We start from the raw sequence: 18,218 nt of genomic DNA on the forward strand, positions 1-18,218 counted from the left end.
TAGGAATAAAGATAACTCTGGGGCTTCCCTGGTGGCGCAGTGGTTGAGAGTCCGCCTGCTGATGCAGGGGACACGGGTTCATGCCCCGGTCCGGGAAGATCCCACATGCCGCGGAGCGGCTAGGCCCAGGAGCCACAACTACTGAGCCTGCGCGTCTGGAGTCTGTGCTCCGCAACAGGAGAGGCCGCGATAGTGAGAGGCCCGCGCACTGCAATGAAGAGTGGCCCCCGCTTGCCACAACTAGAGAAAGCCCTCGCACAGAAACGAAGACCCAACACAGCAAAAATTAGTTAATTAATTAATAAACTCCTAGCCCTAACATCTTCTTAAAAAAATAAAAATCATACATTGGAATATCGCCACTAGAATGTGTGATTTTAAAAAAAAAGATAACTTTGACTTCTAACATCATCACTCTGATATTCCTCACTTGAAAAATATGTTAGCAAGTTATATTATGACCCTTTCCAGTTCCACACTGCCACTGCCCCCTGCCAACTGGGTCCTCTTCCGCCAGTCTAGCTCATGTATTGGCTGCCTCGCCAACATGCCTCCTTCTATTCAGCACCCATGCTAGCTACCATCTGTGTCCTGATCTCTCAGGTCCTTGTCATACCTTCATTTGTGCTCCACATTCATACGCACCAGCCTGGTCACACTCCTCATTGGCTCCACATAGATCTCAACCTTGGTAACTGTCTTCTCTACGAATCCTTTGCTTCTTCCTTAAGTTCACAGATAGCTTCTTACTTCTACCTCTGATTTTCAATTGCTTGACCTTTTACAATCCACCCAGTCTTTTAGCTCCCTTCTGCTCAAAGACACATTGTCAAAATATGACAGAACTAGGAACTGAACTCAGGTCTCCACATTCCATGGCTCTTTCCAGAATCCATTTGCCAGACAATCTATTAGCCAGAGACCCTGGTTTCCCGAAAGCTTTTCCACACACATCTCTGCCCCAACCTAGGGAGGATTTATTTCTACACTGAATAATAATCGACAAGTTATTTGAAGACCCCAAAATATCTGAAACTATGCCTAAACCAAAATAATAACCTGGTATTTAGATTACTAGCCAAGAATGTACCCTCAGGAGAAGGTTTACCTCCACCCTAAAGGTTGCTAAATTGTGAAACAGAATACCGTTTGGGATGTTTCCCTATTGCAAAGTTATTTTCTTTTTTTTAATGTCTTTCTATTCTGGATACAACTAGGTATTTCTCCTACTGTCCACTGTCTATCCACCTTGGTCTGGAGCCCTCAGGCTGCCTCCTGGTTGTATAAGGTCCAATTTAGAACAACTTTCTCCTCCCTTGTCTCATGCTTCTTCCAGGACACTAAGTATCAGTAGTTAACCTGATAAACTAATCTGTAGAACCACACCTTTAGGAAAAGGTTAGGAAAAACTTCCTAGGGCTTACTCCTTATTCTTCCAGAAAATAGGCATAGGTTAATAGAAGTTCCCATTTTTATAAATTCTAAACATAAGTGGTAGGAGAAGACAGTGACTAGAAAGGAGAGCAGAGTAAGCCCAACATAGCCTTTCAGATCAATCATAACAACCAGTCCTTTTAGTGTCAGTGTTTGGGGCAAGCCATGAAAGCAGAAATTTATATTTTTACAAATGCTTAATAACTTACTCAGCTGTTGCCTCAGCTTCTAGTAAACTAGGATCCTTCCTACAGAGAACAATTATGATGCAGATATTGTCATAGAAAGCAGCAAAGTGAATTGGCATCCAGCCTCTTTTTTCAGAAAGTGTGTAATCAGCTTTGAAGTAAAGTAGACAGGTGGTTGTTTCCAGTGAACAAGCCTGTGCTGCCAGGTGTAGAGGTGTTGGACCTAGAAACGATGGACAATTACTTCAATGGTCAAAGAGCTAACATTTCTGAAAAACATGCCTTTTTAATGTCTGACCACAGAGCTTAGTATTGTGATATAAAAGCTCCAGGAAGATCACTAAAAGGATTTACTTAGGCAACTCCATACTTTATTTAACTCAGGATGTCTGACCATTAAAAATAAATACTTCTTTATAAGTTAAGAAGAATAAATAACACTGAAAATATTAAATATTTGAAAAATTAAGTCAATGTATAACAGTCATAAAATAAACTATTTCTTGTTTAAATTATTTTCCATTTTATTCAAATGTTTTGTAGTAGGAGATAAGGTTCTTTAAAATTGAAAAAAATATGCTCATAAAAGGCTTCTATGTCACTAAATCCAGTGGGTGTTTTTCAAGTCTCATCTTACTTCTCAAGTTGAACACTTCTTCCGTTTTAAAAAGGTTTCTTCCCTTGGCTTTTGTGATATGAGACACTCTTATTTTTCTCCAACATCTCTGGATACTTATTTGCAGTCTCCTTTGGGACCTTTTCATTGTCCTGATATCTAAATGAGCCTTAAGACTTTTATCTTCTCAATGGCTTCATTTACAGATCTATAAGTTGATGACCCCCAGCATTATGTCTCTAGGTCTGATTTCTTCCCCAAACTCCAGATCTATCATCTCACTAGGCATCTCCACACACCACTTCAAACTTGTCATATTCAAAATGGAACTCCTGTCTTTTCCTCTTTCATCGCCCCCTAATTCAGTGAAGGATGTCATCGTCCAGCCAGTTCTACAAACCAGGAACCTGAAGGACCCCTCTCATTTCATCTTCATAACCAGTCCCCATCACCAGGCCTAAATATCTCTAGAACGTAATCTTTACCGCCATCACCGCCCTACTTAAGGCCATAATCATCTCCAAACTGATATCCCCACCTTGTTCTTGCCCTTCCCAATACACTTTTTCAAAATGTAAATCCGATCTTTTTACCTCCTTGTTTAAAACTCTTTCGTGACTTCTTGAGGCCACCTGATCATCAGTACAGCAAAAGGATGCACTGGCTCCAACTTAACCTGAACCATCCCCCCTCCAAAAAGGAAAAGGAAGGAAGGAAGGAAGGAAGGGAGGAAGGAAGGAAGGAAGAAAGAAAAAGAAAGAAAGAAAGAAGAAAGGCAACATACACACCTTGTTCTCTTTATTTGGGCCTTCTTGTAGCTCCTCAAATGTAGGGTGACCGACCGTCCAGGAAAGTACTGGTCTATGCCTGTTGCCCCAGTATAATTATTCATACTGCCCTTCTATTTTCAAACTCCCTGATTTGGATGATGAATTATCCGGTCACCCTGGGCTATTTCTGCTGTCTGAAAGCTTCCTTCTCCCAAACAACACTTCTCTGACTGGGGTCTACCTAAGTCTTACTTATTCATCAGCCAAAATGGTATTTCCTCAGTGAAGCACTGTTTTCCTCCCAACTCAGAAAATTCCAATGGCCTCCTGCCTGCCTTAGCAGTCTAAGCTCTATATCATAGCCTTTGATAATCTATAACATCTGACCCAAATCTATTTATTTAAAATTACTGCTTAGTCTTCCAGCTTCTGGTCTGGCATGTAAGGAGCTTAAAAGTCCCCAATCCATCCTAAAAGTAAAAACTTGAACAAAATGAACAACTCTTTTCAGATCCATTAGAGAAGTGAGGTCACATGGCAAAAATGCTGCTCCCAAAACTAGAGAGATAGACAGGCAGATACAGAGAATCACAACTTACTGGAGCAGAAATTCAAGAGCAGAAACCTCTATAGGAACCAGTGGCAGGGTCAGAAAACCTGAGTGTAATTGACAAATTGCTGGTGGCTCAGTGTGGACAAGTCTGATAGTCAGAAACTCCAGGGGACCCAGTCATAAGAGGCCCCCATGCTCTAGAGAGTTTTATCTCCAGGACCTCGACCAGGTCCTCACAGTTAATACTGAAGAAATACCCCCTTGTGCTTCCAGCAGGGGAAAGGGGAAAGGAACCATTTGGAAATACACCAAAGCATCCTATTTTTCTTAACAAGGCCAGTCGGTCCTCAGGAGAAACTATTTTACCAGAGCCTAACCTGCTGAGGTTTTATCAGAGCCTAACCTGCCTGGGGGAAGGGAAGTACCCAATTACAGTCCCCTTCAGCCATCCTGATCCACCTAAGGGGCAGGCAGGGACTGAGAAGCAAGTTGAAGTTCATGGTTCAGGAGCACAAGTTCCCCAAAAGACTGAGACCTAATCAAAGGACTACAGAACATTTTGGTTCATTTCAATCAATGAAACACAATTAGCTCAGCAGGAGAAACATATCAAAATGAACTGAAGTTTGTTTGTTCGGTTTGGTTTGGTTGGTTGTTTGTTTTAAACAATGCTAACCTCCCCACTGACCCTCTCCTTCTCTTCTCTACCTTCCTTCAAAAAATATTTCATCACAACCCAGGGGCAGGAATACTATTCTTACAGCACCCCCTCTTACTCCTTTAAAGTGTGTTTAATAGTAATGCAGGATCTCAGCTCTAAGCCAGCCCTCTGAATCAGTCTGCATTTAACAAGATACCTGTGTGATTCCTACATACTTGAAAGTTTATCCAATAATAGTGGGACGAGATGTCTCCCCTTGACATATGAAATGTCTGATATTTTGGTTGTCACATTTGGGGTAGGTGTTGCTACTGGCATTTAGTGGGTAGAGGCCACGGCTGCTACTAAACATTTTACAGTGCATAGGATAGCCCCTACAGCAAAGACTTATCAAGCCCGAACGTCAGTAGTGCTGAGGCTGAGAAACACTGTCCTAGTCATGCTCGAATCATGGAAGTTCTGGAGGGGTTTATGTAGTCTGAAGAAATTATTCTCGGGTAGAGAAAGAACCTTGGTCTAAAGAACAGATGCTCTAATGGGACCTGAAAGCCATTCTTCTCTTTTCCCTGAATTTTCCCTGAACTTCTATAGTACATCACTGTATATTAATAATGCCAGTGATTATGAAATGCTACCCTGCATTCATCCATCATGCATTCACACAGCAACTATTCCCAACTACCTATTAATGCCAGGCTTTCTCCTGGGCACTAGGACACTATGGCAGAGTAAACCAAATCCTTGCCCTTATGGACCTTATATTCAATTGAGGAAGCCACAATAAACAAATAAATAATATTATACAAGGTAGCCATAAGTAATATTTAGAAAAGAAAAAGGGAAAAAATAGAGCAATAATGCAGGAGGTGTACTATTGTTACTCAATTGCAAATTCCTACAGGGTAGGTGGGCCTGTAGATAAGCTTTCTTTTCCCCCTCCAGGCCCACTCACCTCCCTCTAAGACCCTCCCTGCTCTCTGCCTCTGCAGATTTTGCAACCCCTGTCCTTTGGCTTCTTGTCAGTAACTGCCAATGGGGAGCCCAGGCAGGAGACTGGAGAAGGAGGATGATGAGGTCAGGATACTTATCATCTCTGGTCATCTCACGTTAGCTGTTCTTCCACCAATGGAAGGTGGCTGGTTTGCATAACTATTGCCCTCCCTTACAAAATTCAGGTCTTTGCAAATGGTTTCTTTAAAAATAAACCCTCCTTGAATTAGCCTATATGGAGTATGAAGGTATAGCCTTTTAGATATAGATATAGAAGGTGTATCCTTTAAATTTTTTTCTGTTTTCATCACACACAATACTTAGGTCAAGTCTCTCACCTCAGCAAGAATGACTCATTCCTCAGACCTCATAGATTGTTAATGTCACTAGATGGCAGCATATCTAAATAATATTAACTGCTCTTTTTTTAGGCATAAAACCCACATTGGGGCCTGATTTTACAAAAATAATTAGAGATAATTTGCAAATTCCAAGGTTAAAAAAAAAGAGAACCATCCCCCCCAAAACTTAAGAAAAAGATGAATAAATAATAATGGGTAGAAAAAATGTATACTCAAAATGTATATAAAAATCATTTTGTGTTATTCTCAGGTGACAGCATTTTGAAGATTATATACTACAAGAAAAGTTTTAATGTATAAAATTTTAAAAATGCACCAAGCATTTTACTTATGTCTTACCATTTCTTTCTTTTTTCATGTCTAGTTTTGATGACTCTGTTTTAAAAGGGAATACACATAGAAGTATGATTATTAATATGCAAACTCTACTCAGTTCTTAGCAAGTGGAAATCTGTGTAGTCACAGGATGAATGAGAAACTTTAATTACCAATGGTTTTTTTACACCAAAAACACTTAAAATAAAACACATCTTTTAAATAACAGGCCACCCATTGCATTTTGACTGAATTTTGCTCTATTTTAACTAAGTTCATTGTGTATTGAATATTTTAATTAAGTAACAGAAGCATCTTAATACCCAAACATTTTAATTATACCGATAGAGTATGAAATTTATCAGTAGTCAATAGGATTAAAGCAGCACATTTTGTGTTGGTGTGAAACTTTAACACAACCTCTTAAGGCAGCAAGTTAAAATATAAAATTGCCATTTCTTATTGCCAATGTTATTGCATCAGCTATTCTCAACATTTTATTTCCCTCTTCAGTTGTGGAGGGCTTCCACTTTATTTTCAATTTTATTATTTTTATACTGGTTAAATTTATTCCAATGAACATATAAATATGTATGTATATCTACAATAATAATCAAGAAAATTTGCTTTTCAAAGTTTAAACCAGGTTATCCTTAAAGGGGTCATTAATCCTAAAATTATGATTATAGAGGAATTTTTTGTTATTAAATATAAGTTTATGTAGTATGAAGAAACTATTACCTGGTTAAGAGCCTGGGATAAGAAATGGATGTTCTGCTGGGATCTCTATTTATCTCCCTTTTCTCAGAATTTCTACAGTACATCACTGTATATTAATTATGTCAGTGATTATCAAAGGCTACCTTGAATTCATCCATCATGTCATTCATTCAACAAATATTTCTCAAGCACCTACCAATGCCAGGTTTTCTTCTGGGCACTAGGATACGATGGCAAACAAACTAAACCAAATCCTTGCCCTTCATGGAGCTTATATTCAAATGAGGGAAACACAATAAACAAATAAATAATATTTACTACATAAGGGAGCAACAAGTGATACTTAGAGAACTAAAAGGAGCCTCTCTGAGATAAGTGAAACAAAAACCTCAACTCTACTCTAGGTTCCAATACTAAATTTTAACCTTGTGCTAAAATCAACATGCATTCCTAATGCCGAATAGGGGTAAGTAAAAGAAAAACATTTTAAGATTTAAAAACTTTATAGTACCTTGGCTAAGTATAATAAAGCATCTCTGGTTGACATTGAAGTTGGCATTGCACAGTTGACATATGATTGGAACTCTGTTGTGTAGAGCAGCTTGATGGAAAATAGCATAACCTGCCTCATCTGAAACATTGATCGTCGAACTTGAAGTTTTACGGCTAAATGTATGGAAAACAGCAGATAATCCTCTTTCAACAGCAGACTTCATACCAAATGGGATACTCTAAAATTATTAGGAAGGCCAGAATTAGTTTTTTCAAAATACACCTAAAGTTTAGTTAAAGGAAGAAAAGTACAATGAAATATATTAATATAATCACATGATTGGTGTGCAATTACAGTAGAATTTTCACAAGATCTGTGGGCAAGGAAGTTGTTAGAGCTATAAAGAAACATTGAGAACTTTAAAAAATATTTTGGGGAAGTTTTTTTTTTTCCCATCCTTTTTTTAAGGGAGAAGTTGTAGATCTTGCTTCTCTAGAGACAATTAAAACAAGGAAACAAGTATCTTTCTGAAATATTTAAAAAGCAAATGGACATCAAATTCCTCCTCTGATTTAAGAACAATCTAATTTAGAAGTCTAGAGACTTGAAATATATAGCTATAGGAATACAGTTTGTCTTCTTTGCTCTATGTCTCAAAGTGGAGAGGTGAAAATGTTACACTCTTCTTTTAGATGTTCTGACTACTCTTTTTTTTTTTAACATCTTTATTGGCTTATAATTGCTTTGCAATAATATTTTTAAATTAAACTAATAGTTTATCAAAGCTTAAAATTTGTGGACATTAAAACAAATAAATGGTAAGTAAATGTCAATGTATCCTTTGAAACTGGTGAGCTCACCACTTAATTTATCAGTTCCAAAAGCTGTCAGTCAAGGCATATTGAAGCAGATACAGAGGTTTGATTCAGGATGCCAGGTTTGCTCCTTCGATTTAGTCCCCACGACTGAAGCCTGCCTTTGCAATTTACTAGCTGTGTGATTTGGGAAAGATCCTTAACTCGCTGCATGTCAAATTTCTCATTTGTAAAATAGGATTGATAACAATAGTACCAGTGTCTTGAAAGAATTTGTTTAAAGAATTTATAGTATTTGTATGTCTGGCATACAAAATAAGCACTCAATAGATATTTAGCTGTTATTAAGATTAATCACAATTCCATTCATAAACAGGTTGTTTTGTAACCTGGCCAGAAGTTTGTAATCCAGAATTGTGGAGCTTTTCAACTGCTAAAATGTGGAATCTTAATTGCATATTGAAGACTTTATTTAACCCTATGATAAAAATTTGAGACATATACTTATTCATAATTTCTTACACTAAATTATGTTGTAATCACTGAAATACCTTGCATTTCATAGCTTTTTTGAAACCAAATTTTTTCTTAAATTGTTCATGCAATTGAGCATCTGTCAGTGGAAGTCTTTTCAGTCTCAGATTGTTCACTATTTCATTTATGGCTCCCCACCACTGTGTCTTATATAGTTGCTGATAGAAAGTTTCAAGTTCAAAACTGATCACATAGTAGCTATTAAAAAAATAAAGAAAACAATTTAAGTCTTTCTGACTTGGAAGTTATTTGTTACTTTTTTTCTATGCCGGCAAAACTTTTTCTATAACAATTACAATTTTCTATAACAAATATAAATAGTTTAAAGTGTACTTGATGGTATTTTAATGACATGGTTATCAACTGTTATTAATCAGGTCTTTTAGAACAAGTATCTTCTCCATACTGACCTTTTTAATTGACTCTGTCTTTCCTATACCACTGACTAGGGGCACTGCCTAAAAGTCACCAGAAGTCCTAACTCTGGTTGAAAGATTTCTAGGTTTACCTTCTAACCATCTGCTTAATCTCCTCTTACAAATTTACTTTTTAATTCCTTTAATCTAGTTATGTCTACATTTGGTTTCTCAAGAGTGTATCGTGAATCTGATTTGGAATGATGTTTTGGGTAATGGCTGCTTGACTTTTACTCACTGCACAGTGGGCTAGAGAAACCCCAACCCACCAGGTCCTTGAATCATAGGTAGGCAATAGGCCCAGTCCCCTCTCACTCTGGAATGAAAAAATGACAACATCTTGAGTGGCTCTGTTCCCTGGGGTTGCTTATCATCACAGGTAAAAGAAAATGGTGGCCTTCCTCCACTTCTGCCACGAGTTACCTTTCCCCATTGCCAGATTTCAGTGGTGAGTGTCTCAGCTGCTGTCCCCACCTCTGCCAGTGGGAAGCCTCTTAATGTTACCTGGGTTTCTCCTCTAAAGGCAACTACTGATTGCTGTAAAAACAGTATTCTTGACAGTGGTAACCCCCTTCCATGGCTCTTCACTTTGCTGCTCAGGGACTATTAGTTCTCCTAAGGATGCTGAGAAGTTTTTTCCATTGTGCTAATTTCCAGGAAAGTGAGTCGGTGACTCTCTATGCTAAGGAAACTCCTTGCCCAGAGGCTGAGGTGGAATCACGGGGCCCCATGGATCAGTTAAAGGAAGATCTTAGGAAAACACTCTATTATGAACCGATCAGGGGCTAATACCTTCTCTTCTTTGACCTTTACTTCAATCCCAGTTTTCTGAATATAACAGACCTCTGCATAGATGGAGACATATTTGAGGAACCGTTAGCATTTATTTGAGGCTATCATTCTTCATATCCACCATCTTCTTCCCCCAAAGGAAACCAGACTATGAGAATATAAACTAAAGGCTTCTTTACCCACACCTCTCAGGTATAGTGCCAGGCCAGGTGGTGGACTTGTCACTTTGTCCACCTTCATCAGTGGGAACTTGCCTAACTTACTAGACTCCAGCCTCCGAAATTGAGGAGCAGGTATTCTGAATCCTACCCAGATTTGAAGGCTTTCAGATCCTAGTGGTGATAGGCTAATGGGCCTTAAGGAGCTATATGGATCAGACCTGGATACTTGATTTGCACTGGATGACTAAACTAAATTTCTGGAAGAAAACAGCTCACCTTTCCTTGGTATTATACACACTGATAAGAGTGGACACCATATACAGATACCCCAAGTCCCATAAGACTGTGTCCATAGATCTAGGCATGAGGGATTACACTAAGGATGTCCTTTGGTCTTTGGCTGGCCCAGCTCTACATCATCTTGCTCCAAGAGAATCCCAGTGTCAGAAACCTCTGTCTTTTCATGTACTTCTATAGGGAGCTGGCTCTGGCTGTGGGAAATTGCTATGGAATCAGAAGCTGCTGACTACATTTGGAGCCCTGGTACTCAGTGATGTACTCCCAGATCACTGCCCAAGCGATGAAACAAACTTATGAATTTAACAAATACCAAGGGAGGGCAGGCTGATTTCTTTTAGAAATTTGGTCTCATCATCCAATACCAATCAAACATCCAAAACCAGCAGGGAGCTGTCCTACCCTAGAAACTGGAGAAGAAACTGGTGGTGAAGATCACTGTCCCCTGAAAAAGTCTCTGACCTCAGAATTTTGTGACCCACCTCCCCACCCCTGCAAAGTTGGATACACAACCTGTGCATTAGGCCATCACTGGCCCACACAGAGATGATTACTGGAAGCACAGAAAGCCCAGATGGCCAGCACTGAGTGAGCCCTCATCCAAGTACTGCATAGTGACACACCACTGTTCTTACTCAAAACTTTAAGTGTAGGCATCAGCAGGGGCTTTAGCGGAGCCTCACTTTTAAACAACTCCCTCCATAGTCTTCTGCCTGGGCATCTGCACTCAGCTTAGGGACTGCAGTAGGACCCTCTAACATCACACTTCCCTGATACTCCACTGTCACGTCAAGTTGATTTCTGACCTGCCTCCTAACATCCACAACAGCATCATGATACTGGTATGCTCTCCCCCAAGTAGGATATTTTAGTATCAGTATCAACTCATCTATTCTCTCCAATCATTGTCATCTTAATAATTCATGAGTTCTTCTACTTTCATGGACTGCCAAATCCTGGGTATCTGACTGTGGCTCCTATTTTTTGATGTTGGTATGGTGGAAGAATACAACCTGAGCCAAAAATGAATCTAGGACTTAGATGTTTCCAAGCAGGGCAGGAAGGCAAGTGGAAATGATCCTATTTTCATTAGGGACCGGGAGTCTCCTAGGAAGTAAATCATTCTGAGCAAAGAGAACATCACGATACATGAGCTCAGCCCAATAACAGTGCCCCTAAAAGCAAAGAAGAGGGGAGATTTTGAGATGGTATGTTTTCAATCATTCAGATTATTCTCTGGTCCAGGACCAACAAAGAAAGAAGATCCCTACATAGAAAGAAACAACTGTAAGCAAAATGACTGAAAGAGCTGTTTTCGCACCAAATTGTTAGGGGCTCAAGGCAGCACTTGTTTGAAACCAATAAAATTGGGAAAGAAATTATCTTTATGTCATTGAATTGGCTTCAACACATCTCACATTTGATGCGTGCTATCTACCAGACATTAGGAGGAGTCAGCCCAGGGGTGATGCCAGCTCTGTAACCAGGAGCAGCAGTGTCAGAGACAACAGTGACATCAGTATCGAGTTGCCTTCTTGGGGCTGTTGGGCTCTGGGGTTCCAGCAGTGGATCATTACAGGGAGCCCAGGCAGGAAAGGAGGAGACTGAAAATATGTCATAGTAGCTGAGAGTGCTGACCCATGGGCATACAAGATTTCTAGAAATAATTCTGTGGGGGTATATTTTATAGGGAACTGAAGGTTCACTGGTAATTGGCTCAGGAGCCAGGAAAATTCTACTCCTCCTCTTGTGGTTTTCACTTTTACCCCATGCTGGCTGGGTCTGGGAAACAAGCTTATGCTGGTTTTGAAAGTCTGAAAATTCAAATCCATCCGTCTACAATTGGCCAACACTGATAACCAAATGCTGTGCATTCGTCAGAAACTAGAGAAACAATTCCACTATGAGATCCCACTGCAGTGATATGACTGGATCCCTTAGGGTGCAATGGCAGGGTGCTTACACCGACCATACTCCTTCACCCACAACTTCTCATCCAGCACAGCCTTCATTCCAGCTCTTTCCCTGCGTTTCCAGGATCATTCATGTCCCACTAGACACTAGAACCTGGGAGAATAAACTTTTGTTTAGAAGAGCCTCCAGCTTGGCAAGAATCGTACATGGAGTATGTCTACAGGTGCTAGGTCCCTCAGAAATTCCTCCTCCAGGGAGATGCACACCAACTGTCCATTCCAGAGGAGTGAGATCTACTTCTTAGTTCCCTTCAAAATCATGGAGGCCGTTAGCCACATGGTCTTTGACTTTAGCTCTAGTACCTTGTGTGCAACCAGGCAGTATTCAGTGGGAAGATCCACCTTTCATCTTTTATCTGCTTCTCCCTCTGCCTTATTCCTCTTATTTTCCTCACTGCCATGCATCTTGAAAGAAATTTATAATCTTTGTCTTTACTTCTTCACATCCCATGAACTCTGACTTTATCCTTCAACTTATTACACATAGCCTTCTATAACCACATCTTCTCTTATCAAGTCATTGTCAAATTTAGAGGGCTTTCTTCAGTCTTAAATCAACTTGGCCTTTTTCTCTCTTGAGTTTGATGCTTTTAACTATTACCATATTTTAAAACTTCTCCCGTTTGGCTTCCATGCTATCATACTTTCTCGTTTCTCCTCTACCTCTATCATTCCTTCTCAGTCTCTTTTGCTCTCTCCTCTGCGACTCCCCACCCCCCTTAAAGGTTTCTATTCTCCAGAGTTCCTGACATGGCCCTAGCCTCTCAACTACTTCCATGACTTTAAGAAAAACAAAACAAACTCCAATATGCTTTAAAATCTCAAGTCTCTACCTCCAACTCAAATGTTTCCTCTGCATTCTATTTCCCTTATTTACAAATTTCAGTTTCCAACCTGTGAAAATCCAAGAACATACATAAAAGAGCCTAAAAATACTGAGAGAAGCATGGTACTCTAAGAGATGACAGGCTTAACAAGACCCAGCAGAGGAAGAGGATTTAAAATCATATTCCTTACGGAAACAAAGGGGTGTATGCTGAGTCCATTGCTTTTCAGTGGGCCCATAGGATTTGAGTCCCACCTCCATCCCCATTTAACCACTGTGTTCACTGTAAGAACAAATTACAATGTCTAAAGATACAGAATGTATCAAGTTGTATGAAGTAATAAATATAACATTTAATACTTTGTAGAGTCCGTAGTCATTCACGGGGGTTATTATTGTTCTAGGATCTCCATCCTGAGGTTTTAAGTTAGCCTTTGCATTTTGACACTTTCCGGTTTTCTGCTTTCAACAAGTTGTGTTACTGTGAATAATTACTAAAAGTTCCTTACCTTTTTCCATTTAATTTCATGATTGGTATTGAGTAATATTCTTTGTATCCTGAATCTTCTGCAAATGTATTAGCAGCACAATCCCGTATTTTTTCTAAATTGTTCTAAAATACAAGTTATGTTACTAAAAAAAAAATCTTTAAACAAATCTAAACAATTATAACTTATTTTAGATGAAATTTTATACCTGTAAAGGACAAAGTTTTAATAAAAAAATCCCAAGTGACCCTGGTAATAACTGAATATATCCAATCCCTAATTTGGATTAGAGAGGAAAATTTTTTAAAAAGAATATAATATGGAGAAGGTAGAAAAACAATGACAATTGAAATGTATTATGTTTTTCAGATGAATTTTGTTCTCAAACTCTAGAGGATCTCTGTTCTAATACTAATTTTTGAGAAAAATGGAAGAATATGTAGTTAATGTTCAGGGATCTCTACTGTATTCTTCGCTTAACTATTCTAGGGCAAATGTGGTCCATTAGAAGTCTGTAAATTCTGCAAGGATGATAGTTGTGCCTAGCTTATCATTTTATCTCTGACATTTAACACAAGACCTTAGATATACTTGCACTTAACTCATGTATGTTATGTAATATTTGAAGAAATTAGTGAGTTGTGAAGATAATCATTTGGAGAGCTGCCTAGTGCCTGTACCAACAGAGAATCTTTCTGGTTGGAGAATAGGATAAAAGGATAATAGGATAAAATGACAAACCATTTCAGGAACAATAATAACTTAAACCTTAAAATCTTCCAAAGCATTCTCAATTGAAGGAGTGCTGATATCAAATTCAATTCCTCCATGAACATGAAAATACTGATCCTCTTTGTAGTGAAAATTCTGGCATTTAAAATCTCGTCCATAAATAAATGGAGGCAATTCTCGCTCTGTCTTGACCTTGTCATCTCCAAAAATGAAAACAAATTTTTGTTTAAAAATTGAATAACAGCATATAGGCAATCATATTTTTGAGGTCTAAATTCTCTTTCTCATAAAGTGAAAAAATTCTATGTGAAATGGAAATCTTGGCAATTACAGTCTATTTATTCATGCTCTTAATGTATATTTTAAATATTAAAATATATTTATATCATACATTTTGGTCTTATTTTGTAGTTTCATTGTACAGACGTTTCAAAAGAATAATCAAAACATTATTTTACTTATTGATTACTACATATGAGCTCAAGACTAATATTTTACTCCCAATTATCAGAAAAGATTTGAAACTCTGTGCCATGGAGAATCTTTCGTTAAATAAACAAAAGTTACCTGAGCTAGTTAAGGAAAAGAGAGACACTATAAAGAAAAAGGTGGGTATCTCTCACATGACAAAAATAATCAGCCCATTTTTCTGGGAAGTAATGAAGCTACACATATAAAATTTACTTTGAAAAATAATTTTCTATAATCCTGGCAAGGATTAGGTTTAGTCAATATTTTGACTTGTTAGCAGAATATAGTTTCATCAATATAAGGTATATAATGTATTTTGAGAAATGCAAAAGGTCTAGAAAAGTACAAAGAAAAATATAACACCTTAATCTCACCACCTGGAAATTAATTATTAATATTTAGTCGTATTTGTTTCCAATAATTTAAATAATAAGACATTACAGATATAGCTAACATCCTCTTTAACCATATTAGTTCCATACACATGACATTCTCCCCAACCCCATCCTGGACGAGCACTATGGTGAGTCCATTTTTAAATAGTTTACAGATATGGATTATAATCTTCACTATCATAATTCTCATGATACAAATTTTCATTAAATGACTTGCAAAATTTCTACTGAAAATTTGCCATCTGAATAGAAAGCCCACTATAATAAGCCTACAAGTTTGAGCACCAGTGAAAATACACAAATTGTGTGCTAATCTGGGTGGGAAGAATAGTCTGCTCTGCATTCCTGTCAAATTCCATGTAAACATGGTCCTATTTTAGCTCTCTATTCTCTTACATTTGTCTATTTCTTTGTTATAATACCAATATATTACTAAAGTTTTTAATATGTTTTCATCTTTTTTTCAGAAATGTAAGAGCATTCATGATCTTTTACTGCTCCATATTAATCTCAGAATCAATTTCTAAACTTTCATGAAAAACACAATAGGGATGTTGAGTAGAAGTGCACTGAACTTATAATTTGAATGAGATATAATACAGTGTTGTCCCATCGTGAACATAGCATATTTCCCTATTTTCTCAGAACTCATTTTAAGTATTTCAACAGTCCTTATAATTGATATAAATATATACCATGTACTGTGTGAATATACCAAGTATTTTTAATTATTTTGGAGACATTACATTTTGCTTTTTATTTTTAACAGGCTACAGCTTGGTTACATGCTTGGACCCACATACTAGAAACAAAATTGAATTTACATATAAGTTCAATATATATCTACATTTTATATATAATTTTTGGTGATACTCTTACCTGAAAAAGACTGAAGCAGACTACTTAAATATGGAACTTTCATCTTCTTTTTTAAACTCAGTAGAAATGGAGTCAGAAAACATATTAATTTTAGGTATCCTATCCCTTTCCTGATTTCTTTTTTCTTCTCAAAGTGTTTTTGAATAATCTTTTTTTGAAGATATAACCTTTGCTGTAATCTCTGGTAGGTACAAATGTCAAGATAATCCTGATTATACCTTACAGCATTAGTAAGCCAATAGGCTGTTTCAAATATAAAAACATTTTCACACTGTTGAACTTGTGTGGTACTGAATGTCAACTTTAGTAGAATATTTTCAGCATATTTCATAAATACAGCTTTTTCTTCAGGGCTATTGGGATTATATGTTGGATCTTCATTCATGTCTTCATCATAGATGCCATCAAAGTCTGGATCCTTTGTAATATCTATCAAACCTTCACAGTAAAAAAGAAAGATTTTAGATTGTGAAAATTTCTTACTTGGTTTCCGGATAAACAGAGTAGATTGAAGACAGGGTTTCATCTTGAAATTCTACTGAAATGACAGCAAAGGGATAATGAAATGCCAGTAAAATTGTCAAAGAATAAAAGCAGATAGTTACGTGGTAACTAAGCAGAGTAAAGAAAGATGGAAGCTCGCGGAATTAAAAAGAATTGATTTTCATTCTCTTTGGAGAAATACAACACCATGGAAACATAATAATATAAGTCCCATCTTTAATCAAAGAAAATATGGAAGAACAAGAAGAAATGTGATCTTCCTTTAAGCAGAGAATCAGCTTCTTACTTGGGCATAAAGTATATTTGCTTTTTCAGCTCCTATATTACATATTTCTTCTTTTTGATGATAACAGAAGCTAAACATATACAATAAATAACTTTCCTACCAACTAATCATGATGAAACAAGAACTGAAACTTGATTTTACTCTATATTATGAATGACAATTTTTATATTACATTTTCTTCCCATTTATGATGAAATTAAATTGTTGTTTCTTGTTGTCAAATTATCTTTTTTAAGATATTTATAACCTTAATCAAAGCTTGAGAAAACGGCTTAGAACCGTAAAATAAGACTTCACAGAAAATGTGGAGTGTGTAATATACGTGCCTTAAAGTGTAAATAATTCATCAATGTGCGTCCCCCCCTTTCTTTTTCCTTTTTTTTCCCCTCGAGTCTACATATTAAAAAAGCCAGAATACTCTTGGATTTTTAAGATGGCCACTATGATTCATCTCCCTTTTGCAAAAGAATTAGTAAGATAAATTATTGAGATTAAAAAGAAATTAAGCATTTCTGACAGTTAAAATAGATCTAAACATAAGCTAGAGCACTGCTGATTCCTCTAAAACTTTGTGGCTTGAGTGGATGGGAGCCAAAATGCAGCAAGTCAATTCTCACCCCAGAAGGGCAGAAAGGCTGAAAAACTAGAAGGGAATGGGGAGCTCCACAGACCATTCCCCTCCTCTGGCGCCAGGCTCATTGCCCCCTCCAAGCAGGATGTAGCAGGAAACAGACCAATCAAAGAGAAGGGACCTACAAATATGGTATTTGGGGAAAGTCTCCCCAGTGAAACAGCAAGGTTTCCTCCTAATCACTCTACGGTGTGGTGTACTAGTCAGCAAGCGGGCTCCTGCCTCACCCCTCAACCAGGATGGAACAGCAAGGATCACCAGACTGGTGAGGAAGGCCTCTCAGGTGAAAGACGAGACTGGCGGGGGGGGGGGGGGGGGGGGGGGGGAGGGAGGCGGAGTAGGGGCGGAGGAAGGATGGATGTTGAAGAGCAGTAAAGTGCCTAGAGAAAATAATCTACCGGCTCAGATGGGAGCAGGAGGGTGAAAGTGTGGAGAGAGACATCTCTAAGGAGAAAATGGAACTGCTGCACCACCTGATACTTCACTTCACTGAGAGGAGCTCGATATTTCTGTTCAAAAGTCTGGGGCTGAATTGACATGTACAATGGAAAACTAAGCGAATTTCTTAAAGAATGCACAATTGTTCATGTCACAAAAAACTTGAAGTTATTAATGAAAGGAAATGTGATCATAGCATGTTATGCAAATCAGCTGGGATGATACAAAGTCATTATGAAGTAAAAAACGAGAGAGGACTTAACTAAAAATTGGATATAACTAAATTTGGAAGGCGGGGTGGGGGGAAGGGGAGAAATACAAGATTCCGTCGTTTTAACCTCTATGCTAATTTCTTTTAATAGTCTCTCCTGCCCTGGCTTTGCTCCTAACTCCAGATTCTTTCTCCATGTCTAATACATATCTTTACTTGAATGTCCTAGAGGCACTCCCGAACAAAATCCACCTTTCCTCTCCCTCA

The 18,218-nt window shown here is 37.9% G+C and overlaps 1 protein-coding gene across 1 annotated transcript in view; it reads right to left on the reverse strand.

The window, feature by feature from the left end:
• Window positions 1–18,218, reverse strand: part of ANKAR (ankyrin and armadillo repeat containing) — a 79,291-nt gene that overhangs the window by 49,282 nt on the left and 11,791 nt on the right. The window contains exons 3-9 of the mRNA XM_082630135.1: window positions 15,882–16,319; window positions 14,173–14,336; window positions 13,426–13,529; window positions 8,469–8,649; window positions 7,121–7,340; window positions 5,914–5,949; window positions 1,644–1,845 (exon numbers count right to left, since the gene is read on the reverse strand). Of these exons, the coding sequence (XP_082486261.1) occupies window positions 1,644–1,845; window positions 5,914–5,949; window positions 7,121–7,340; window positions 8,469–8,649; window positions 13,426–13,529; window positions 14,173–14,336; window positions 15,882–16,319 (1,345 nt within the window). The remainder of the gene's footprint in view (window positions 1–1,643; window positions 1,846–5,913; window positions 5,950–7,120; window positions 7,341–8,468; window positions 8,650–13,425; window positions 13,530–14,172; window positions 14,337–15,881; window positions 16,320–18,218) is intronic.

This window comes from Mesoplodon mirus, assembly GCF_964341445.2.
Source record: "Mesoplodon mirus genome assembly, chromosome: 8".
Lineage (NCBI taxonomy): Eukaryota > Metazoa > Chordata > Mammalia > Artiodactyla > Ziphiidae > Mesoplodon > Mesoplodon mirus.